The sequence below is a fragment of the Humulus lupulus genome, chromosome 7 (assembly GCF_963169125.1).
Source record: "Humulus lupulus chromosome 7, drHumLupu1.1, whole genome shotgun sequence".
Taxonomy (NCBI): Eukaryota; Viridiplantae; Streptophyta; class Magnoliopsida; order Rosales; family Cannabaceae; genus Humulus; species Humulus lupulus.
The window spans coordinates 169,982,881-170,008,990 of NC_084799.1; the positions used below are offsets into that span (position 1 = coordinate 169,982,881).

At 32.4% G+C, this 26,110-nt stretch overlaps 3 protein-coding genes across 4 annotated transcripts; 1 reads left to right on the forward strand and 2 right to left on the reverse strand.

Annotated features, from left to right (window-relative positions):
- The first annotated feature begins 1,845 nt into the window (after positions 1-1,845).
- Positions 1,846-7,202, forward strand: LOC133788804 (uncharacterized). The gene is made up of 2 exons (XM_062226404.1): positions 1,846-2,033; positions 4,389-7,202. The coding sequence occupies exon 2, from the start codon at positions 4,408-4,410 to the stop codon at positions 6,385-6,387; it is 1,980 nt and encodes a 659-aa protein (XP_062082388.1). The 5' UTR covers positions 1,846-2,033; positions 4,389-4,407; the 3' UTR covers positions 6,388-7,202.
- LOC133788805 (4-diphosphocytidyl-2-C-methyl-D-erythritol kinase, chloroplastic) lies at positions 6,971-11,982 on the reverse strand. 2 transcript variants are annotated; one of them, XM_062226406.1, is made up of 11 exons: positions 11,563-11,982; positions 11,333-11,428; positions 11,169-11,237; positions 10,991-11,095; positions 10,857-10,913; positions 10,562-10,762; positions 9,876-9,968; positions 9,700-9,799; positions 9,177-9,319; positions 8,583-8,668; positions 6,971-7,199 (listed from the first exon to the last, which is right to left on the reverse strand). In XM_062226406.1, exons 1-10 carry the CDS (start codon positions 11,737-11,739, stop codon positions 8,615-8,617), a joined length of 1,095 nt encoding a protein of 364 aa, XP_062082390.1. In that variant the 5' UTR covers positions 11,740-11,982; the 3' UTR covers positions 6,971-7,199; positions 8,583-8,614. The 2 variants fall into 2 exon arrangements, with proteins under 2 accessions (XP_062082390.1, XP_062082389.1); XM_062226405.1 differs by having other exon boundaries at positions 9,220-9,319; positions 11,563-11,974.
- Positions 11,983-19,492: 7,510 nt separating this feature from the next.
- LOC133792355 (uncharacterized) lies at positions 19,493-20,347 on the reverse strand. The gene is made up of 3 exons (XM_062230256.1): positions 19,817-20,347; positions 19,612-19,671; positions 19,493-19,528 (listed from the first exon to the last, which is right to left on the reverse strand). Exons 1-3 carry the CDS (start codon positions 20,345-20,347, stop codon positions 19,493-19,495), a joined length of 627 nt encoding a protein of 208 aa, XP_062086240.1.
- Between the last annotated feature and the right edge of the window lie 5,763 nt (positions 20,348-26,110).

The following is a 26,110-nucleotide window of genomic DNA, read 5'->3' on the forward strand; positions in this document are numbered from 1 at the left end:
TATATGTGTGATTATGATGAAATGAACGGCAAGGGCCAAGTGCGGCGTAGGCCGGGGCGGCCGTGGGGCCGAAAGTAACACACAGCACATGGGATGCTTATATTCAAGGTGGGACCCAAGGGATACATGAGTTATCCTCGCGGTGAGAACCGATACCCCAGGCTTCGATAAGGCTCTGGGGCGGCATGGCCGTGTTTGCTTAGTCTAATGGTTGACTTGTTTATTTGTGGATTATCTGTTATGATAAACTGTATACATTGCATATGTTATGTTCTGCATGAGTTTTCTTGCTGGGCTTCGGCTCACGGGTGCTCTGTGTTGCAGGTAAGGGCAATGACTGAGTCAACCAACCATGAGTACGGAGAGCGTGAAGCGACGCGTACATGTTTGGCCTGCCCGACTGCTTTGGTTGGGGGTTTATTCGAAAATGGCTGTAATAATCTATGATTTTATGATTTCTTAACTGTAACCTTATTTCAAGATGTAATTAGTTTTCAAACCTTATTTTGGGATCCCAAATGTTTAATGATAGAAGTTTTAATGAAACGACGCATTTTCAAAGATTACAGCCTTAACTTTTAATTAGTCACACTTTTGTTCAAAACCTCGGTTAGCGAGTTCATTGCACACTGTTTCGTCTTAAAAACTCACTTAGTAACGGCTCTAAGGAAGTAGGGCGTTACAATCATCATTTTACAACATAATTGTAATAAGATATAGAATCCATCAAGAGCTTGGACAGAGGACATCAAGTTGAGTTGTCCAACGAGTTCTTGTTCCTTTTAGACTAGATAGAGAATTGTGCCAAATTTGGAGGACAAACTTCTGAGTTGTGTCTCCTCAGGATAAATTGTCGGGGATGGAGAGAATAGACAACAATGAGATAACACAAAACTACAATAAGCACAAACAAAAAACAACAAATGTTGAGCAAACTCAACACAAAGACTTACACAAGATGAAGATCTTTATTCAAAATTTGTATTCCAATTTCTAAATCACTAGATGAAGATCTTTACACAAGATGAAGAGGATTGCTTGAGGTTTCTTGAAAATAGAATGAGAATAATGATATAATAAGCCTTGAAAGTCAACAATCAAGCAATTTCTTAATGAGTTTTTTTTGAAGAAAAAAATGGTGATCTTTGAGAGCTAGATAGAGAATTGAAAAGTGTGATCAAAACCTTTGAACACTAAAAATCTATATATATATATATATATAATGTTACCACCCTCCTAAGTTTTAACTAATGTGTCATTTGGTTGGAGGGAATGAAATTTGAGGAATAATAATGAGAATGAAAAAAATAATAAGAATGGAATGGAATAAAAGTTAATATGAATAAAATAATTGATACAAATATTATTAAATTATTTTGAATTTTGTATTAGAACAATATTTTCTTTCATTTTTAAATGAAATAATCATTTCATCAAAATTATAGAAAAATTATTCCATTAAAATGATATTACAGTACTTCAAAATACAACAAAACAAATAAATGGAATGAAAATTAATTAATTTTCATTTCATTCTATTCCTCCAACAAAAATTCACCTTGTAGAATTAAACTTTGAAAAGCACGTTATTTTGAACCAAAAATGGAGTTGCCACTAAATTTAAGTTGAACGTTTTTATTGAGAGGGTACGATGTAATAAATTTTTATTTTTTTGAAATGTTAATTTTTTTTAAGGAACGTATATTTACCATAATTATATTATAATACTAGCGAAAAAAAAAGTAACCGTTAAAAAAAGTTGAAGAAAATTAATAATATAAAATTAGGAAAATAATAATAAAAAAAGAGAAACAAGGGCGACGAGGCAATCTACTAACCTTCCGTTAATAGAATTTTTGGTTTTTATGTCTCTTTTTTCTTTCTCTCTCCTCTTCTTCTTTTTCAAAACCCTAACTCTATCGCTCCGATTCCGTTTCAGCCTCGAAAATACATCTTTCTCTCTCCTTTCTCCCAACGATTCACATTTCGCTGCGATTCTTCCTCTAATCACTGTTCTCCCTCTGCATTTACAGGTTGGTTTATTTCTCTCTTATTTTTCTGATCAGAACTATTGTTCTGTATTTGGATTAATTGCTCCGTATGTTATACATTTGCATGGTGGCTTTGTCATGGTGAAGTTGTCAATCTCGCTTGGTCTTTGGTCAATTTGGGGTTCGAATTCGAATTCGAATCCGAATTACCTCGGCCAGTTTGCTTTTTTCTTCTTCTTTTTATTTGGGGGTGTGGTGGTGGTAGGTTCGATGTATTTGAATTGAATCATTTGGGGAATTGGTCTTTCGTGGCTATGAATATGGGGTTTCGTGGATCTTCGAGCTGAGTGGTCGACCCGTGATCCGCAATGCTTCTGTCTTAGTTCTTCGCTTGTCGACGATGTGGGTTTTATCAGATGATTCTTGAAGGATTCGCTGTGAATGTGGGGATTTGAGGTTTTCGAAATTGGATGTTGCTTATGAATAATGGTTAACTTGTTCGTGGCAGTATTGGAATAGACTTTGAGAATGTGGTAGACTATTTCACCGGAAGTGCCAGGCTAATTTACATGGAATTATCCAATAATCGTCAAATTTGGTCCATTTGAGAGGAGAAAGTTGCTAAATCGTGATTCTGTGAAGAGTAAACTTTCTGTAGTTCTGTAGTCGTATTGATGGGAAGAGCTTGATCTCTATTTCGGATAAGCAGTTGGTTGTGTATGCAATGGGTGCTTGCGTCGCTCGTTTTATCTTATGGCATTAAAAAATTACACTGATCGCAGATGGGTTGTGTCCTTTGCCTCGAGATGTTGATTCGGTGTTGATTTTAATTTTTATCTTCAAGATTTCCTCAATTTATGAAACACTTACGTGAATAAGCAGAAACTTGTGTTTAAGAACATTTGAAGTTCTTTAAACGCTGGCTTCAAGTTTATTATCTTTTGTTGTTTACTTAGAATCATGAAGTACATATCGGTACCTTTTTCTTTCGGTATATTTTTCTGTTTTATTTTGCATTGTGGAACAGCGACAATTCCTGTATCTTATATGTTGAATCCACTTTGAAATGGTTGAATTTATGCATGTACAAAATCAGAGTGTTGTTAGCAAGCTGAATTTTGTTGTGAGCCTTTGCTGTTCTTTGAGGAGACTGAAAAATATTGTTTGAAAATTCTTATTTACAAAGTTTATTGGTAGTCTAGGTCATTGTCATCATAGCAGAAGAATAGATGGATCATTGAGCTGGATTTATAGCTAGGTGTATGAATGTGGGGATGTATGAGGTATATGCTATTTGTTTGTATTTTATTTGCTGATAGAAATGGTATTCTGTTACCATTTCTTTGTAGTTTCAGGAGTAGAGTTGTAGGAGACTGCCTCAATGTCCTATAACTATAATCTTGCTCTATGATTATGGTTACTGATTTGATCTATTTGTTTCCTGCTTTATCCTTCTGTATACCCTACAATTCATTTTTACTTAAATTTTTTATTAAGCTTTCTTACTGATTGCTTCCTTGCCTTGTTTTACTTGCTCACACTTGCTTACCTTGATAAAACACTAACGAGGATGTTATTCTTATTATATATTGATGTTGAAGATGTTTATATCTAGGTCTAGGTCAGTATCATCATAGCAGTTAGAATACATTATCCATACAGTGGCACTCTTCTGGTTAATTGAACACAAACAAGGTCTTTAAGTGCTTGTATCTGAGTTAGAATACATTATCGATACAGTGGCACTCTTCTGGTTAATTGAACACAAACAAGGTCTTTAAGTGCTTGTATCTGAGTTTAAGGATGAGAACATACTGTGGCAGTAAATATTTGATTGATTTTAACACATTCCTCGTGCCTTTGGATTTTGTCTGCATTTATATTTGTACTAGTTTGACCCAAAAAGATCCTATTAAAATAGAAAATCCTATTTTATAAGATGTCTGTGTCGGAAAAAGGGGCAACCATTTTCTTTTTCCTTTATATAGGGAGGCTTTCTTCTGTGGTATTTCATAATCTATTACTTCAGACAATTTGAATAGGTTCAGTCCTATTTGGTTTTTGTTTCGTTTCGTTTTGTTCTTCCTTAAAACCATTTGGAAGAACAGGTCCTTTATTTTAAATATGCTCTACTAATCAGAAGTTATTTGGTTAACCCTTTTTAATAAGCCATTTTGACACTAGTACATAGTTTTGTTCTATTCTCCCTTTCTCTCTAGGAATGTATTATAATGATATGCACATGTTCATTTCAGATTATTACTATTTATAAATATGTATTTTTTCTACCCAACTTTGTATTAGGTGGTATGGTTTTGATTTAATAATGTATATCTCAGGGCTAATTTCTATTAGATAATTATCTAATTTAATGAATAATTGTGTTTTGAACTGTAGGAACACATTGCTTTTCAAGATGTCTCCAGCGTCTAAATCTAAAGCAAAAGACAAAAAGGCTAGCAAGGAATCTCAGAAGGCATCTACAAAGCCTTTGGTACCTGCTAGTTCTGGTAGTGGTATCCCAGCAAGTGCATACAATCCGATTTTGGGAACATTTCACACTCTTGAGTTGTTACCAACATCTACTGTGGCATCTCTTCAGACTAATGGTCGTTTCCGAAACATAGATGAGTCAGATGATCATTCAGGGAGCTCTCTTGCAGTTGGAGTTGAGTATGATTCTGTCTCCAACAATGGCAGTTGGTCTGGTGAATCAGAAGATCACAAAGATAAGGCATCTAATCTTCCTGCCCGGCAGGATATAATACCTGGAGCTGACAATGACAAACGAGAAAAAATACGTCAGAAGAATGAGAAAAAGCATCAGCGTCAAAAGGAGAGGCGAGCTCTAGAATTGCATGAGCGATGCAGTGGTTATCTTATGTCAAGAAAGCTTGAAGCACTTGCCCAACAACTTGTGGCCATGGGATTTTCACAAGAACGTGCAACAATGGCTCTAATACTGAATGAAGGTAGAGTAGAAGAATCAGTTAACTGGCTTTTTGAAGGTGGTGAAGAAGCTGATAAGTTCAGGGATCAAAACCTTGGTGGGAGTAATTTGAAAATCGACATATCAGAAGAGCTTGCTCGGATTGCAGATATGGAAACGAGGTACAGGTGCTCAAAACAAGAGGTTGAAAGAGCTATTGTTGCTTGTGAAGGTGATCTTGAGAAGGCTGCAGAAAGCTTAAGAGTATCAAAGCAAGACCCACCTTCTGCACCACCTAAGCCAGAAGAAACTGGTGATCCTCCAACCATCAGTAATGGCAAGCTTTCACTTGCAGTTAGTCAGAATTTGAGGCTTCAAGCAAAATCTATTCCTCCACACTCATTACAACAAAGAAAAGATGAAAAAGATTTTAATTACACCAAGCAAACAGTAACAGTGTTAGGATCTTCAGAGCCTGCGGGCAAACATTTGCAACCTCTAAAGAGAGTTAATCCTAAGTTGGATTGGGCAAAACCTCAACAGCCAGCATTACCAGCTGATAAAAGGTGGCCAAATGCAGCATCAAATCCTTCTGCATCATACTCTTTAGCATCACCCTTGCAGGTGTCGTCTTCACCAGCCAAAGGCGAAAACCGGTATGTAACTGTTGGACATGATATAAAAAACCTACATGCAGGGGCAGTCAGGGAACCTGTTATTATGATGCAGCGTCCTCAGTCCCTCAATACAAAGCAAGTTCAAGCTAGTATGAGCTCATCACTTCCTGGTACAGCTGGCAGTTGGTATCCTACTAGTAATGTAGAAGTTATGAGGTCCAGTGGGTTTTTGCCACAAATTCCTACTAGCACTGGAAGCCTCAGCCCGAACAAACTTAGCTCAAATCAGATGTACCACCAATATCAGTATCAGCAGCAACAGCAACAGCAGCATCAACAACTTGTTACAGGCAGTGGCCCAGGGGATTCTCCTGCAACTAGCAGAGGGAATGGTTTGTGGAGTAGCAGAGCAGGTACTTCCCCAACTCTAGCTGCAGCTTCTTCCCTTGGACTTTTTTCTGGGTTGGGTTCAGCTGGCTCTTCGGGGGCATCTTCTCCAGTAGACTGGAATACCGGTAGCTCAATGCTGCATTTAGACTACACCAGCATAGACTGGACATTGGATCGAAATATGCCGTCAACAAGGTCGAATGGGTTATTGCTCGGGGTTGCCTCGTACATGAACAATGCCAACATCTACGAGCCGAAAGCTTCTGGGTTGGCAGCTTCTCAGCCCGCGATGAGATCGGCTTCCTCTAATGTGAATGGTGTTTCCATGGTGGGACTGCAGGATGGTGGAGCTGCAAGTTCTGAAACATCAGCCGCTGGTTCCAGAGACTGGACATCGCCATTTGAAGGGGAAGATCTTTTTAGTTTACCCAGACAGTTTGTTTCTTCTCCTTCTCTTTAAGCAAGGAAAGTAATTCAATGAATAAATAAGAAAAATGAGGAAAAAAAAAACAAAAAAAGACCCCAGAAATGTGCGTGGATTTGGTGTTGGTGTTGGTTCTTATGATGCTGCAGTGTTGATTGTTGGTCCATAACCTTCAGTGAAAAAGCATCTAAAGTCCTTTGCTTTATCTCTCTTTTCCGTTCGTTTTCATCATTTAAAAAATGAAAAGAAAAAAAAAAGCTTAGGTGCTGGAAGTGAGGGAGAGAGCCTTAGAAAATTAAAGACAATATTTTTAAACAAATAATAATTTTAAAATAATTCATCTATTAACTAATGCTTTCAGTCTAATAAATGGAATAGACGAGGCTGCAATTGAAATGAAAGCTGCAACGAACAAATTTATATCCTTTTCCCTAGAAAATGGTCAAACTTAAAATCCTACGTGAATGTTTTAATTTAACCTACAAAAAGTGGAGATTTGCTTACGATACTCGTTTAATAAATTGTCCCATCATCATCACCACTAAAGTTAGTACGTGCTATATTATGTTGACTTTATTATAGGTCAAACTATTGTTTTTGATTCTTGGAAAGGTGAAGCTAAAACAATAAATTAGATTTTTCAGATTCTATATTTTATTTTATTTATTTATTCTATTACATAGCGTACTTAATGAATGATACAATTTAGCATTTTTCCAAAGAAAGGATGTACTATAATTACTCGCCAGATAAAAAATCACGAGAGAAATCGTCCAAAGGGCTACAAGCACTTGCTGAAGCAGGTTCTTTGTACCATTCATTTGCTTCTCGAGTCAGGAAGTTGGCCTCTGCATATAAGAAAACCACTTATTTCAAAATATATATATATTTTTTTTTAAATGAAAGGAAATTACTGTAAACAGTAAACACTGCAATTGTCAATCTCAAAATTTTGCGGGAAATCAGTAGCTAGAGAAATTAAGTAAAATAGTTGGACTCCATTTCTGTCATAGTTGTATCTCTCCAATTGTTCCCTTATTCTTGCTTTGTTGAGTGTTGTCCCAGTAGATCCTCAATGGTCCTTTTCAGTGGCTGACTCCAACAAAAGCCTCTAGATCTCAAATGTGGACTGCATTTGAGTTGGTACTTTAATTGTTTTCCTCTTATTCTCAGTGGCTTCACTATGGATATATATTATCTAATACATATTTTTATCAGTCATCCTAATTCTTGCCTTTGCAGGTAACATGGGACTGAAGGGTATTCTAAAATCATAAAAGATTGTAGCATATTCAACAGTTATAAACACAGTCTGGCCCTGCAAATCACACATGATGAACAAACTCCGACAACCATCAGTATAACTTTATTCATTTTCAATTCTGGTTGTATAAACCTGAAACAAAGATCTCTTAACTTGGTGTTTCCAACTAAAAAGGGAATCAACTACTAGAGAAATATTCCCTCCTTGATATCTTGATAAGTCATCGAAATTACTGCTAAAGAGCTCTTTAATAACAACTTCATTTTCATTTTCAAGAATGTCAGACAAAATAATATGGTTAGCACTTTCAACCATGATCTGCTTAGCACAAACAACCTTATGAGATGTTAGGTCGCTAAAATTATGTTAAGACCTGAAAAAATAAGCAAGAACAAACCAAGAACGAAGCACAACACTAGAAAAACAGTAAGTGATTGAGGCACAAAAGTTCTGGAATTTCTATTAGGAAAAATAGGCACACACTTACACAAACACTGGTGGTATTCGAGAGACCACCCACTCTCCACACACTGAAAACTCACACTAGATATCCCTTACACACCAAGCCCATACCCATTTATACAATAAACAACAGCCTATTCCCATTCCAAAACTGACAACAACAACACGCAACTTAAATAATAGCAATCAATAACCATGACAGCAAACCATTCTAATTCCATAACCACCAGAATATGAACTGATACATCTATTTCTTACGTACGTGATGTGAGTTGGAGGCCTAACAAATTACTGCACAAAGCCTCAGTTTAACCATTAACTTCCGGTTAGTGTCATGGGTTCCAAGGTAGTTTTTAAAAGTTCACCAGATAGACAACCATGACATACAAATTCAAGGCTTAATTGGTATCAAATACAAGTGTTTAAGTATATATAAATATATGTATATCCACATTGATTTGTTCCACTACTACTGGAAAAAACATAAAAAGTTTAGAAGACTAACCTGACAAAAACACATCCTTGTAGTCCTCATCATCATATATAAACTGTGGTGGATCTGGGGAACCAACCCCAACAATGGTGCTTCCACTGCAGCATGCACAATGAGAAAATGTAAAATTCTTGTGACAGATAATGCGATGAAATTACATAACAAATTCATGATTCTTAAAATTCATTTGATGCAAGCATCTTCCAGTAGATTAATTATGAACCCTAATACACAAAGACTTGCCATCAACATCATCAGCTGATTTTTTTTTCTTGTTTCTATAATTACATGGTTACTAAATACCTAGCAAGATTTGCTTATTATTGGCACTCGATATAAAAGAAATGAAGCTCAGTCAGTATAAAAGCCTAGGGTGTCACTGTCAATAATGGTGTCAAAGAAAACTTAGGTAATTATTATGTGGTGCAAGCTACAGCTTAAAGCATACTGAGGGCTGGCTAGGAGAAAACTGTTAGCAGTGTAGTAACTAGTGTAACTATCTTCAGTGTCAGGATGATGGTGTTGGACTACTTAAGGGTTCACATTTATCTGTTAATATCTAATATATCTGGGCTCAAAATTTCCACATTGAGCATATGAACTCACGAGCAACGTAAAGCCACCAGAACAGGAAATCCAGTAGTTATACCTCCCAGACATAAAAACAGCATCATATTGTCCACGACTAGCTGCAATTATGCGCTGTTTCAATCTTTTAAGAGATGGAAGAACTTCAAAGGCAGGAGGTTCTGCAAATAAATACAACAGCAGACATGAAAAAAAAAAACAAGGAATGCTTATAAGATGGCACATCGAAGTTGGAAACTTGTCAATACTCATTAAAACCAATACCGTTTTGGAAAATCAATATTGGCATATGCACCCAGTACAAACTCAAGTTAGAAAAAAAAAAATCTGAGCAGTAAAACTAAAATATTTTCTTGACCTCCAATGTGTGTTGAAGTATTTAAAACTCAAGTTTTGACGATCAGGCCACATAAAACGACCAGTCATGACCGTCAAATATTCCAACTAGCAAAGCCTGTAATAGGTTCAATGCAGTGCAGTATAACAAATGAAAAGGGAGAAAACAAGTAGGTTTGTTCAAGTTTCTGCAATATGTACTTACCTAAATCATTTATGCAAACATCTTGACTTATTCCATCACTTGAGATCTTGTTGAGCAATTGTAAAGGGTCGCTCTTGCTAGTTTTATCCAACTTAAGACACTACAATATACATAAAGTTGGCATTAATGTAATAAAAGAAAATGATTAAATATTCACCATCTTAAAAAAGCACTACCTTATAAACTTCAGCTGTTGAACATGCCTCTGGGGGCTTTATGAGAACCATCGGAATGTTTAATGGTACAGGTGGTAGAATATCCTGAACAACCTGAACAGCCAGAGAAAATTTTATAGCAGGAATCATCACAGTTCATAAACTCAGAGATACAGTTGTTCCCTTCCACATAATAATATGCACACACAAATATATGCATATTCTTTTCTTTAGATTAGCCAAGCATAGACATAATATGGGTATATAGATATAAAAACATAATGTCAGTAACTAGATGGTGAATGAGGGAAAACATAAATTCCTAGCCTTTTATAATACTCAGTAACTGGATACTGTTTCCCCTCATTTTGACTGTTTCTGAATTTATGTCAATGCAACTTTATTCAAAGATGAGAAAAAAGAGAAGAGAGAAAAATCCAATTGGGCTTTCCATTTAATAAAAGCAACAGTAGCCAAATCATGGAATTTTTTTTAAACTGGGCAGCTTGCTTAACCCCACAATATTTTGAGCATGAAACTATAGCAATTGTACCCATGAGGGACTCAAATTATGACCTTTGCCAATCACAGAAACTAATGAAAACACAGCTGCAGAAAAAGGATTACTATATTTACGAATGAATATTCATTCGTAAAAGAATTATAATATCTTTGTTTGAGCTACATATAGTAAGATAAAGACCTACCTCACCTCGACCTGTACAATAGGCTGCCCCTTGGGAGAAAAAGAAGGGAATATCTGAACCAATCTCACTTGACCATTTTTGCAGTTCCTTTTCAGTAACAAGACAACCGTTGAACTGATTTGCTGCCCATAGTGCTGTTGCAGCATTACTACTCCCACCACCAAGCCCTGCTCCAGTGGGCACTTTCTTGTCAAGATGAATCTGCCATTTTAAATGAAGCAAGGTATCATCAGTCAATGGCAGCTTCTTCAAAAACAAAATAGAAGATAAAACTGTCTTAGGGGTCACTTCTTACCCAAAAGTATTTGTTTGTACCAGTTTTCTTTCGGTAAAGATTAAGGGCCTTGATAATCTGTACAAAGAAAGTCGTGTGTGATTAAAAATCATCAGGAAACAAATAAAAAGCATATAGGAACATTCATCCCTTACCAAATTTCTATCATCAAGAGGTACCCCAGAGGCATTAGTTGACAAAGAGTCTTTCTTTGTTGAAGGAGACAAAGAGAACTTAAGTACATCTCCAAGGCTTATCACCTAAATTTCAACCAAAAATCCACTTATGTTTCATATGCTTTCAAACAACTTAAACAAAATTGAGTATACTTACATGAAAGAGAGATGCCAAATCATGATACCCATCTTCCCTTTTGCTAGTTATTCTCAAGAAAACATTAATCTGCATTCATCAAACATCATAGGACTGCTCAAATTAGCACAAATCAAGAAACCCATTTATTAGAAACAAAATCTGCAAACAACACAATGATAAACCTTGCAAGGTGAGAAAAGAGTGAGCCTTGAGAGTGGCGCTTCTTTGTCCACTTTATCAGCCAACTTGTTTATCCTTTCATCAGCATCATAAACTATCTACAACCCCCAAACTAATAATTAAACAACCATACAACTTTATACACAAAAATAAATAAATGATAAAAAAATTAAGCCTTACAAGATAAAGACTGAAAATTTTGAAAAAAGGAATGTGAGATTACAGCACAAACCTCGACTTGTCTTTTTTCAGAAACCACAAATTTGAGAGATGAAGTCCTCGAAAATTTAGACTTCGAACCAAAAGAACACAACCCATTTGAGTATAAGGAAGAGAGATCCCTGTTCCTAAAGGGATTGGGAGAAAGATTGAAAACATTGTTGTGGCAGAGAATATGAGAGGAAGCCATTTAAGTTCTCGAGAGGTATAACAAATATGAACTAACTATCAAGCTGTGAAAATTATGAAATGGTGCATTTGAACATTTGGGATTCAGTGGAACAAAAACAGAATCAATCTCGGGGCCAGACTTTTGAATTCTCACTTGTCCTCTTTCTCATTCATGGTTGGTTGGTTGGAGGATGACTCTCAAGGAAACATCGCTGATTGTTATATTTTAAACGAAATAAAACAACAACAACAACAATTGTTCTTGATATCTTTATTTAATTTTTTTAAGCAAAATTTCCGTCCAGTCGTAAAATTTTAAAATGTAGATTTTTTTTAAGGAATTTATAAAATTAGATTAATATAAATTAGTAATCATCTAGAGATTTATTTATTTATTTATGTTTTGGAATTATTATTATTATTATTATTATTATTATTATCACCCTAAAAAAAGGAGTAATGGAGTTTGAGACCTACTTTTTAGGGGAGTGTGTTACTATTAGGTTATGCAAATAACTAATTCATAATGGATTTTATCATACATTCTAATACATAATAGTTTTTCTTTTGGAAAGAGTACATAATAAATTTAAAGAAATATTCAAAAAGCGAAAAAAATTAAAAACTTAACCGTTAAGGTACTAATTAGTTTTTATTTTGAAATTTTAGTGTTGATTTGAAATATTATTTCTTTCAAAATTTTAACTAATCAAGATCAGTCTTTAATTTTGTTTCAATTTTGAAACCTACTGATTAGTAAAAATCAATTTTGTTTCAATTTTTAGAACCTGAAATATAATTTATTTTACTGAATTTAGTACTAATGATAAATTTATTTTAGCAAAATTTACACGTGGTGTTGTTTTTCAAATTTTATTTCCAAAAATACCGATTTTAATACTTTTTCTGTTTTTGTGTACCCTTATTTGTGAAGTAATTGTACAACCTTATTTTTTTTTAATTTTATCTTTTGACTACCATGTAATAAAATGAATTCTCTAGACATTATTTTTTTCAACTAATTCTCTCTCTTCTCCACGACTTTAAACAAATTTTATGGTCACACCGCCAGTCATTTGGGCTCAAGTATGATACTATTGCGATCTACTATTAGAAGTGGTCATTTTAATATGTGGGAAGCATAAATTTTTTCGCCGTCGTCGAAGAAGATAACTGAAATTAAAAGTAACATCTTAGTTTATTTTATATTTAGTTTACCATAAAGTTTCTTTTCTACTTTGTTTTATTTAAAAAGTAATTATGTTGTTACTTTTTAATTTGGTTAAACAGAAATTCATAATAAAAAACTAAATAGGAAATTACATTTTATATGAGATTTTTAATAGAATGTGCAAAAATATGGTTTTTTTTCAAAAAAAAGTTAATCTATGGCTTTTTTTAAGAATTTTCACTTTTATGGGTTTATTTTCCCATATTTTTGTATAAAAGTTGGTTTATGCCATAGTTTTACTCTTAATCAAATTTGGAAGGGTATGTTTGTAATTTGATTATTATATTTTTAGGTTATTTGTTTTTTATATTGTTTTTATATTAAATTTTTCTTTGGTTGTTTTGCAAATTTTTTTTGTAATATGAATTATTTTTAAAAATATTATTTATTTATTATAAACATGTTTTTTTTAAGATTGTATGTTTTTTTTTTCAAATCCTGGGTAGGGTAACCAATTACTTGATTGATCTTAAAAAAAATCATAGAGCTAGGTTAAATAACATGCACCAGGAGGGGTAACCAGTTATCCTGAGATGAGTAACTTTCTGTCATAAGAGGGGTAACCAGTTAACTAAGAGGGGTGACAAGTTACTCATATTAAATATGAAAAGAAACATCAAATTTGAAGGAAAAAATGGAAGAACACTTCATTAAAAAATGAATAAGAAGTAACTATGATTTTAGTAACATAAGTAACTAGTTACCATAAAGAAACCATAAATATACACACACCAGAACGTGAAAGTAACCAGTTACCCTCAGAAATACACATACAAAGAATGTGAAGCTAACCAGTTACTCATTCACGTTTTCATATTTTTATTAGTTTTTTTTCCAAATTTTGGTATTCCTATAAGTGTTACAGTAAAAAGAAAATGCTGAAAAAATTTATTTGAATTTTTTTTACATATAATGGAAAAAACTATAAAAAAATTACAATAATAAAAGATAATACATAAATAAAATAGTAGAATAATTATGTAATGTTAAAATATATGTGTGAAAAAAAAGAAATAGAATGAGAAAAGAATAAGTACAAAAATGAAAAAAATATATGAAAAAAAAACAAAAGAAATGATGAATGAAAAAAAATAGATGAATAAATAAGAATGAAAAGAAGAAGAAGAAAAATAATGTAAAAATGAAAAGAAAAAAAATATGAATAAAAAAATTGGTAGAAAAAAAAGAAAAAAAAAAGCTCATATGTGTGAAAAAGAAAAAAAAATTAGGAGAAAATAATAAATACAAAAATAAAGAAAAAATAGAATGAAAAAAAACTGAAAAAATATGAAGAAAAAACAATACAAATGAAAGAAAAAAATAGATAAATAAATAAAAATGAAAAATGAAGAAGAAGAAGAATGAAAAATGGAAAGAAAAAATGATGAAGGAAAAAATTGGTAGAAAAAAAAAGAAAAAGGAAAAAATGGAGGAAAAAGCAAGTAAGGAAAAAAAAGAAAAAATAATTAAAAAATGATGGAAAAAAAATAATAAAAATAAAATTACCTTCAAAATCAAAGAAAACGTAACTATAATAAAAAAATGTGACATTTCTATATTTTAGTTAGCTACTAATTGTGTTTTCCATACTTTAACTTTTTCTTTAATAAATTTCTCATACAAATTAAGAAAAGTATAACTCCCATATTTTTGTACATTGATGATATAAAAGCCATATTTTTTAAAAATTCCCAAAACTAAAATGTGTATTTTGTATTATAATACGAAAGTAATTTCTAAGTATTTTTTTTTGTTTGATTAATAAAAGAAACATTGTTATTTACATATAAATTTCATTAGTGATTAAAAAGTGAATCAAAACTTTTCATTAAAAAAAATATTATATAGTATACAACAAATAACTTTTAATGATAAGTTATATAGTAATTTGTTATACTTTATTATAACTCATTAGTTCCTAAAACAAGTTTGAAAGTAACGTAAAAATATTTTAAATAATAAGACACTATAATATAACCTTAAAAAAAACTAATCAGTATTTTAAGATAAAAAAAATTCAACAAATATATTTTGGAGATAACCAAAATATATATGAAATAATATGCTCTAAAATAAACTTTTTTGTGAAAAAACAACTAATTGGTAACTTATCACCATTATAAGTAACCAAAATGTTACTTTTGAAAACCCAAAAAAATGGAAAAGAGATTTCGAGAATGTTTTCAATTCAGGTATATTATTTTTGAAATCCGATATTTTTTTATGATGTGGCAAGGTATTTTTGTAAATAAAATTTTGTAAGTGATTTTTGTAAGGGAAATTTGAGATTTTATGCATAATGAGAAGGCCTAAATCTAAAGCACTCTCATTCTTGTCATCATGTAAAATTGATTCTAAACTTTGCCCAATTACTGAAAATACCCCTACCAAATTTTCTAACTCTCTTCTCACCTCACGAAGCTCTATTCTCTCTCTCTCTCCATCTCAGACACTTCTATAGCACAATCACACCACACCCACCTCTATTTCTTTCAGATTTGAAGACCATACATCGACCCACGAATACCATGGAAGCTCTCTTGCCATAGTTTTGCTCTTTGTTTTTTTTCTTTCTAATTTCATTTGTCTTTAATGATTCAAAGCTTAAACTAAGTAAAATTTTTAGTTAAAACACTAATATATGCATTTGAACAAGTACGTGTTTGATTTTGTTTTTTGCAATTATTTTACAATTTTTTAGATCTGAAACGTAAAAATTTGCAGAAAACTCAATATATCTCGATATACCTCGATGCCCAGCTCGATGGGCCCTTAAAAATCATGTTTTTCGTGAAAAAAGTCATTTGCCTCAACAGGCCTTGATGAAACTCGATGCAATTCGTGCATAACTTTTCACTCGGGGTGTCTGTTTTGGGTGATTTTTTTTTAATTTGAGTATTTTTTTGAGATCTACACATCTATGTTGTGTACACACACATTTGAGAAGTTCAAAGATTGAAAACACCCCAAAGTTAAAAACAATGCCCCTATATTTTCAAAGTTGAGTATGTTTTTGATCTTTGAACTTCCCAAATGTGTGTGTACACATCATACACATGTAGATCTAAAAAAAATACCCAAATTAAAAAAAATCACCAAAACGGACACCCGAATAAAAAGTTATGTACATTCTATGAATTGCATCGAGTTCCATCGAGTTCTATCAAAGCCTGTCGAGGCAGATGACTTTTTTTTTTTATGAAAAGCATGATTTTTAAGGGCCCATCGAGCTAGGCATCAAGGTATATCGAGTTTTCTGCAAATTTTTACGTTTCAGATCTAAAAAATTGTAAAATAATTGCAGAAAAAAAACAACAAAATCAAACACAAACTTATTCGAAATGCATATACTAGTGTTTTAACTAAACTTTTTACATAGTTTAAGCTTTGAATCATTAAAGACAAATGGAATTAGAAAGAAAAAAAACAAAGAGCAAAAAGATGGCAAGAGAGCTTCCATGGTGTTCGTGGGTCGATGTGTGGTCTTCAAATCTGAAAGAAATAGAGGTGGGTGTGGTGTGATTATGCTATGAAAGTGTCTGAGATTGAGAGAAAAAGAGAGAGACAGAGAGAATAGAGCTTTGTGAGGTGAGAAGAGAGTTAGAAAATTTGGTAGGGGTATTTTCCGTAATTGGGCAAAGGTTAGCATCAATTTTACATGATGTCAAGATTGAGAGTGCTTTAGATTTAGATCACCTCATTATGCATAAAATCTCAAATTTTCCTTTTGTAATTATTTTATGCTATATGTATATAAGCATAAAGATCCATTTATTTTACCCTAATGTCTCCTAATTTTAATTTTTGATTTAGTTATGTAGAGCTACATGTTTTGTTTGCTAGGAAGAAAAGTAATATATTATTATGTGATTATATATTTTTTTAATACGAGATTAGTTACTATTTTATTAGATTAATTTGTTTTTCATTTTCCCCCTTTAAATCATAATATGTACATATATTAAAGTGTTAGCATGAAGATAAGTCAAGATTCAGAAGTTTGAAGTTGATAAAAATTAAAATAAGAGTTTATTTGCAAAAATATATTTATATATATATATATTAGATGTCAATTTTTTTTTATATGTTATTGCAAAATTATGTTAAATTAAATGAATATCATTCTAAAGAAGAAAATATTTAAAAACAGTGTTAATACATTGATTAAAACTCATATGTTTATGTACTCACAAATAAATTAAAATAAAGTATAATATATATATATAAAAGTAAACAACAGCCTACCTAACTGGCTCAACTTATTAGTTGCCTATCCCTTAGGGAGATATTAGACTTAAGCCGATTTATTTTTCCACATAACATTAATGATTTTTTTGGCAACCTAACTAGTTAGGTAATCAAGGGTACTATTTTCTTTGGAAAAATTACAAGTACTATATACAATAATTTATTCAATCTAAAAGAATTATTTTATTTAATACATTTTAAAAAATATGTATATAAGAATATTTATAACTTTCTATGATATTTAAAAAAAATTACTTTTTCATATTTTCTCTCATTCGAGTTTTGAGAATTGAATTCTACATGATTTAAATTTGAATCCACAAGTACAATTGATTTTGTGTTATTAACAACAAAATCAATCGACCAATCATTTCAGTAAAAGAATCTATGACTTACCATCGATTTTAGGTTGGTTACTAACTAACTAGTAAAATTATAATAATAATTGATTGCTAATGTTTTCAATAATTAGATAGCAGTTGGTGGCTATGTAGTTGTTTGGCTTGATACTAAAAAAATGATTTTTCTTTTTAAAGACAAAAGATGTTCTCTTAGAAATAATTTTCAAAAACAAAGATAAAGAAAGTGAAAATTTTGAGAAAAACAAAATGTTATTTTTAGTGTTTTTCAAAAACATATTTTTGACTTTTTTTTTATCACTATCTCTCACATAATTTTATCTAACATCACATTCTCTCTCTTTATTTTCTTTTCTTATTATTTTTTCTTATCACTTTCTCTATCATGTCTTAATTTTTCCCTCTCTGTTTTTTTCTCATCACTTTTTTTATATTCTCACGTTCTCTCATATCACAATTTTATCACTTTATCTTTCACATTACTTTTTCTTATTATTTAGAATAAAAAGTAATTTTGCCCTCCACCCTCCCGAATTATGACAAATTTAGAAGTTGCCCCCCAAATGATTGACAATGTTAAAAATTTCTCCCGAACTGTTAACGTTAGTTAAAATTCAATCTTCTGTTAGCTTCCGTTCAATTTTGACGTTAACTCGATGATGTGGCATAACATGTGTATAATACATGTAAACCTAAGAAAATTCACAATAAATATTTACATTATTTCTTTTTATGTATATATTTTTGGAAATAAAGTATTTAGGTTCCTCCGTCTTCATGATATAACTCTCTTCCTTCTTTTTCACGATTTTCTTCTCTTCAAACCCTAGGTCTATTTCTTCAACATGCAGTTGTCTTGGCCGAGCATTCTAAATACCTTATTCTATTGGAATAAGGTATGAAGAAGTTCAATGGAGAAACCCTATTTGTCGTTGTTGGTTGGAGGCTGTATTACACACCACTTGGAGTCTAAATAGTTTGGGAAGAAGATATTATGGCTGCCCAAGATACAAGCTTTGTTGTTTCATTTGTTTCTATCTTTTGATGGATTAATCTCCTCTAATTTATGTTAATTTTTTTATCAGAGAAATGAGAGAGATGGTTGTGGGTTTATGCATTGGATAGACCCTTTTAGTGGGCAAAAATATAATTGTGATAATGGAGGGTTGTTGAAAAGGCTAGAGGAGATTGAGGGCAATCTAGTGCAGCAACATATTATTGTTGGAGAAAGAGATGAACAAGTTGGAAGAATTTTGAAGTTGATGGAAGATTTGATTGTGAAAATGGGTCTTTGTATTTTTATTGTGATTCTGTCTTTTGTTTTCTATAAGGTATTGTTATGAAATGTAATTGTTGTTCTTTTTTTTTTTTACTTAAAAAAGTGTAAATGTGTTCAAGGAATTAAATATAAGTATTTCAATTAAACTTCAATTATTGTTCTTTGTTGAACTCATTAAACTACTCCTGTTATGTACCTAGAATGGTGGTTGAAATGTAATGAAAGTTGATTGCAAAAAAAGTGTTATAATAAGTGAGCCAAAGCCTCATTCAATTAACATATATTTGAAATACAACTTTATAGCCAAAAAAAAAGTTAACTTAAATTAAGTAGTATCTATTTACAAAAGAAATTCACTTATGGATCAAGTGACACAAACTGATATACATGTCTAAGTACAATGACAAAAAAGGATAAATAAAGTGATCCATAACCTGAAAAACTGGTCTAGGTACAGCCAAACAAAAGTGATCCATAAAGGTCTACCTATAGCCAAAAACAAATCTACGAGTATTCATTCAGCATGTTATTCATCCAAAAAAGACAAAATAGACATACCAATAGACTTTGATCTCCAAACCGATCCAATAAACATGTATGTCCGTCCAAAAAGCATCTAGTAATTTTATTAAACTTGTTTGTTCCTTGATTCAACTCACTTGCTTATTTTCCTCGGTGGGTTGAATGGGACCTGTGACATTGACAATATAAATGAGGATAGGTATAATCAACCAATAGGGATGATAATAAGTTTACAGTATTATTAGGATATACCTGAGGTGGTGAAATTATTCCAGTGAGACCACTCTCATTTGTTGTTGAACTTACTGAAGCCTTTGGTGTGATTTATATTTCAAGCATAATTACTCGGATCAGGGGGGGGGGGGGTTGTTTTTTCCCTACAAAAACAAACATGTTGAAGCATTTATGAATGATGTGAAAACCAATGAATGTTTATGAATTTGAAGTAAAAACTTACTGAATTTGCAATGTTTCTAGCACAAGTTCTGAAGTTGTGCCCCACTGCACCACAGCCACAACATCTCATTCTCACATATCTTCGTTTTAGTTTCTTGCCTTTTGATGGAGCAATCTCATCCAGTTCAACTCTTCTACTTTTCTTAGGCCTACCATGTTGTGTCTTCCCAATTGGCTTAATCATTCCCACATTGCCACTTCTAGGCCACTCATCTTGATTCCTAATGGGAAAAATCTGTACAGAGTAGGCCTTCATGTAGTATTCTCTAATATACCATTTGGAAACATATAGCTCAAGATCCTCTCTTCTATGCCAAATTGCAGCAATAACATGACTGCCAGGTATACCAAAATGTTTCCATCTTCTACAGGAACAAACCCAAGCCTGCAAATCTATAGAGTACATGCCCCCATACATGTTCATCACCTGGTAAATAAACTCATGTGATTTGGTGGGAATGTGACTTCTAGCTTCGACCTTGTTCTTTTCAAGAATGGTTGTGATCTTCGGTCCATTGTTGGACTCCCACATTACTATAGACTGCCTATTCTTAGTTAACCTTTGCATCATGTACATCCTAATGCACTCAAGCATTGACTATATTGGTCTATCTCTAGCAGCCAATATTGCCTTTGTCCCATTGATTCCCTTGTTGGGGTTTTATGCCCTAATTAAAACCTAATTTCTTTGTAATCTCATTTATTATCAATAAAAGAATAGAAATTATTTTTTAACTTGGTCAATCACTTTGTTCACATGTTTTATTTTCATGATTATTTGTTTAATATAAATTTCTGTTGCATCCTGATCATATAGCTAATCATATTTATAGTGACGTAATCATAGTGGAATATAAATATGATTATATGTTCAAAATAAATTAGTCCTAAGATTAGTCAGTGCACAAGATTTACACTGATTTGTCAATCTATGATATGATCTACTTACATATTGCAATGTTATGTTATTTCCAGAACATTAGCAAAGTAGATAAGATCGGATGTATTTGTTACATCGGACAGGACTGATATTGACAATAGACATGATAAGTAAACATACCGTTATTATCTATTCTAGTCATATCATATAGTTGACCATTGGTCAATTCAATCTCAATTCTGAATGATTAGTATTCTAACTGATTGTATTATTTGAGTTCTTTGACTTGTTCATTACCAGCTTACCCTACGGATTAGCCCATACTTACATCTTGGGAACTCGGTAGTATAATTGAGTAGGAGTGTTAATCATAGATATCAACATCTATAACTTCTGATGAAGAAGTGAAATGATGGTTTCCTTTTAGTTTGATTCAAGGTGCTAAATGATAGAGATCTCATTTCAGTAATTAATATTAGTTTACTGAAATATCATTTACAAGGAACTAAGTATTTTAAGGATAAAATACAATGAGGGGTAAAACGATATTTTAGTCCCATCTCATTGTAGACCGTCTATAGAGGATTGAGTGACAATTATGGTTGTAACAATGGATAATTAATAGTGTATCTATATTTTTTATAGAGCATTATATGAATTAAAGAGTGCAATTTTGAGTCTTTAGTGGAGTCACAAAACTTAAATTCAATTAAGTTTGTAAATTCATTTGTTAGATTTATGATAACTTATTGGAGCTTGATTTCATAGGCCCATGGTCCCCACTGTACCTTGGATAAAATCATTTAGATAGTCTCAATTAATTGATTTAATTATCAATTAGAATTATCAAAGTTGACCATGTCAATTTTGGATAGCTTCACAGAGTTATGTAATTTAGAGAATAAAAGAGAAATTATGGCAGATTTATTAATTAAGATAAATTGATATCTAAATTAATAAATAAGTTTAAATCAAGGTTCAAATTATAAATAATTAATTTGATAAATGATTTAAATAATTATTTAATTAATTAAATCAATAGAAAATAATACAGGCCTTGATTTTAAGTCCAATGTGCTTATAATCAAATGAGAAATTTCATAGGCCTAAAACCCATGATAATTTTGACCTAGGGCTAATTATTGACTATTATTTTATTGATTTTTTAATTAAATAAATGACTTAATTGAGTATATAAAAGGGATGTTAAGAGAGAGTTGAAATCATAAGTTTTAATAAGTCAAAACACAAGTTAAGATTTCAGAAACACAAGTTTCTGATAGGTTTTAGATTCTCTCTAAACATAAGTCCTTTCTAAGCCTCAATTTTTCTCTTCTATTCTTCTTATCTCTGTATCTATCTCATGTGTTGAGAATTTCCCACTCTAGTCTAGGTGATTCTAAGGATACTTTGGAAGACTATAAAGAAAATTGAAGATCGGTTCCGTTTCTTGGTAATACTCCGCGACAGAAATGATACAAGGGTTAGAGAAACTGAATGAATGACTCTATTTTTCCGTTGCGTATAATGTAAGTATTCTTATCATTATTTTCCTTTGAATTCAATTTTAGAAACATGTTTTAGGTTGTCTCATATTAACTTGTTTGATATTAGATTTAAATGAAAATAAATAAAGCAATGTATAAGTTTCCCTAACATCCCTCACACATATTATTTACCAGTATATCACATTTAGGTTGAGTCCTAAAGTGTGATCTACTCCAGTGATGTGGACCTGCAGCCATTAACCAATTATAGGCTTCCTCATTAATTGCTTTAATCTCTAACATCGCAGCTTCAAATCTCCTCATAGTTACCTTTCTTGCAGCCTTCCATAACAAGTCTTTCAATATTTTATTCCTGAAAACCTTGTTGATATTATTCTCTAGATGCCTAGCACAATGTCTATGCTCAGCCTCCAGTATTCCCTCATCCCACATACCATTTAAGGCTTGTTCTAAACCCTTGTGCTTGTCTATAATAAAGCTCTAGTGGTTTGAGTTTTCAATTTTTAGGTCCACCTTCAACAATTTCACAAACCAACTCCATGAATCCTTATTTTCTATCTCCACAACAGCAAATGCAATTGATACATTTGGTTGTTTTCATCAATTCCAATTGCTGTTAAAAGTTGTCCTGGATGTACACCTTTAATGTGGCAGCCATCCAATCCAATAACAGGTTTACAACCTTCATTGAAACATTCTTTTAATCCAGGATAACAAATATACATTCTTTGGAAATGTGGCTTACCATTTTCATCGGGTTCTGTCAAAAACTCAACATTTGAACCCTTATTCGTCCACTTAATCTCCTCAGCATAGTCCCACAGAGCAGCATATTGCTCTTCATAGGTCCCTTCAATTATTTTTGTAGCAATTAGTCGAGCTCTGTATGCCTTATCCCTTGAAATTTATATGACATGTTCCTTACTAACCTTGTGCATGAATGAAGAGAAAACCCACTTGTCATTCATCTTGAACTTATTTAAATACACCAGACTCAACCATTTTGATGTTGCAAATCTATTTGTATTCTTTCTTGCACACATTTGTTCACCATATGTTTTGATGACAAATGTGGAGCTCTCATCAATCTTAGATGCAAAACAAACCCAAGGACAACCCACACCTTTACATTGTGCCCTAATCCTATTAGGATCATTCTTCTTAAAAAATATATTCTTCCCATTTTGGATTGCATATTCCCTAGCTCCTTTCTTAAAAGTTGCCCCATTTGGGATGATAACCCCAGCTTGAACACTGGTTTCTCCATGTCAATTGAAGCCATGAACTGAGGCAACTCTGGTAGCTTGGTTTTTTGGTACCTTTTGTTTGGTTTGTGGAACCCTCTAATCTCCTCATCATTCTCATCTTCATCCTCGGTTGAACTATCTTTTGGAATAAAGTCACTCTCAAATCATTCACGACATCATCCCTTATGTCAATTTCTATCGACCTTTTCCTTAATCCTTTTAAGTGATTTTTCTGCTTCATCCCCAATATCTAAGTCATCATCACTCTGACCATATTCTAGATCTACCTCATAATCACCATCTTCACTACTCTCATCACTTGTGTCATCTTTTTCAGCATTAGTTGTAGCATCCAAATCTAAAAATTCTAAACCAATTTTATCTTCAAATATAGGCTTAGTTTCAGTGACATTTTCAAATTAAAGCCTAGTTTCGGTGACATGTGTCCAACCTAAAAAATAGGTCCGGTTTGTGTCTCATTTCCATCAAATACCAATTCATTTTCTAGAATAAATTCATCCTAAAAACACAAGCCCAGATTGTGTCTCATTTCCATTAAATACCACTTCATTTTCTACAATAAATTCATCACCTACAACATGCCCATCCAAGACAGGCCCACTTCTATCACCCAGACCAAGCCCATCCAAACCTACATCCTCCAAAATAGGCCCATCTGATTGTGTCACACCTCTTTCACCAATTCATTTTCAACATGTTTTTCATGACTGTTTTCCACACCTGTGACTGCTGAAGCTTGAGTTTTACTGACTTCTACTTCACAAAAAAAACATTCCACCACATTACATCTCTTCACAGAGGCCCCAATCCTTTCTAGTAACATTGTGTAACTAGTTACATGATCCATTAACACACCATCTATTCATTTAAAATAAAAACTAATGGCCTCTGGATGTGTGGAACCTAATTCTCTAACAATAACATGTAGCTCAAATATGCTCATGTGGTCCACCTCACACCAATGGACATATTTAGTAACTCCACCAAAGTAGGCTAGGATGTTACATAAGTGCTTAAATTCTCCACCGTGACACACCTTTAGAGTTAAATATGAAGATGTGGCCTCTGCAAGATAGAACAACAACAATTAATATGGCAAGTCATCAATAACTACACAATGGGTGGTCCCAAAATATGCTTTCAACATTTTATTACATGGAATCCAACCAAAGTCAAACACACACACACACATTGATACACAACACACCCAAAAGACCCCACAGACCCCCATAGACTGAACAACAAACCAGGGTAAAGTCCAAAGAAATTTCCCTATACTACCATGTGTCATCTGACTACAACAAGACTTAGTACAACCTTTTGACCAGATCCATTTCGAACAAAATGACAAAAAAACACTCTTTATGTGGGTATAAAGTTGTGTAAGATTCTTTTTTCCTTTTAAGTTAGCAATTGATCCTCTACATACTCTCAAACCCAAAGTACTGACCCAATACAAAATAAAATAGAAACGCGTATAAAAATAGAGACTAGCAACTCACCATAGAATGGAATGTCGTCTTCAGCCCTTGCCTTCTTCGGGTGTCCCTTTTTTTCATTGATCTTGTTTTCTTCATCCCCATTTCTGTCGAATATAGAACCAGGTTCTCTAATTTTCTCCACCAAAGCAACAATGTTGACTGATTTTCTCCAATTACTAAACCTAAAATGAATGCCCTAACTTAGCCCCCAAACTACTTTATTCGACATTTTGAAACCCCTCAAAATTGATTTATATTTTCTTTCCTTAAAAAAAAAAAAGAATTTTCCAACTCATAAATGACGTGTATAGCCAAGTAAGCCATATCATTACCATATCATCCCTTCCATTGACACATCATCAAACTTTGTTGATTGTGCAATGACACATAATCCTGTACAGTGAAAAATTGAAGAGAATATAACAGAAGACCCATAAACTACTAACGTTAACAGTTCGAGAGGAGTTTTTAACATCTTGAATCATTCAGATGAAACTTCTGAATCAGTCCTAGTTCGGGGGCAAAAATGTTATTTATGCTGTTATTTATTATAGACTTTTACAATATTATATCTTTCTAAATATGTTTATTAATTTTTTTTATTCATGGTTGTTTTTTAAAAAATTATTTTTAGAAAACATCAAGCAATTCTTGAAAATAATAAAAAAATATTTTTAATTATCAATTCTAAAAACACAACTTTGAAACAAACAACTATGCCATACAAATCCTAATATTTTTTTGTAATAATATAGTAATTGCAATTCAACTATTAACCTATGACAACTTAAAAACTAAAATATTAATAACTAGTTACTTTTATTGTTGACTAATTTTTTAGTTAACTAATAAAATAATAAAGGGAAGAGTTGTTTGTGCGTAAATCTCTAAGAGAAATATTTTGAGTGAATAAATGACTAAAGAAAAGGAATTAAATGCAGTAATAAATAAAGAGATACACGGAAATTATAGTAGCCCAGACCTTATTGAGACCTACAATCACTTAGTAAATTGTATTAAGCCTTTGATTGATGAACTAGCAAGAACAATTAAACTCAACAATTAATTTGTTTTGGAGGTAGTTGGAAAATGATTACAGAGTAAATGTGTTGACCCTTGATTTGGCCAACGACACGGAGTCAAATATACGACAAAAGA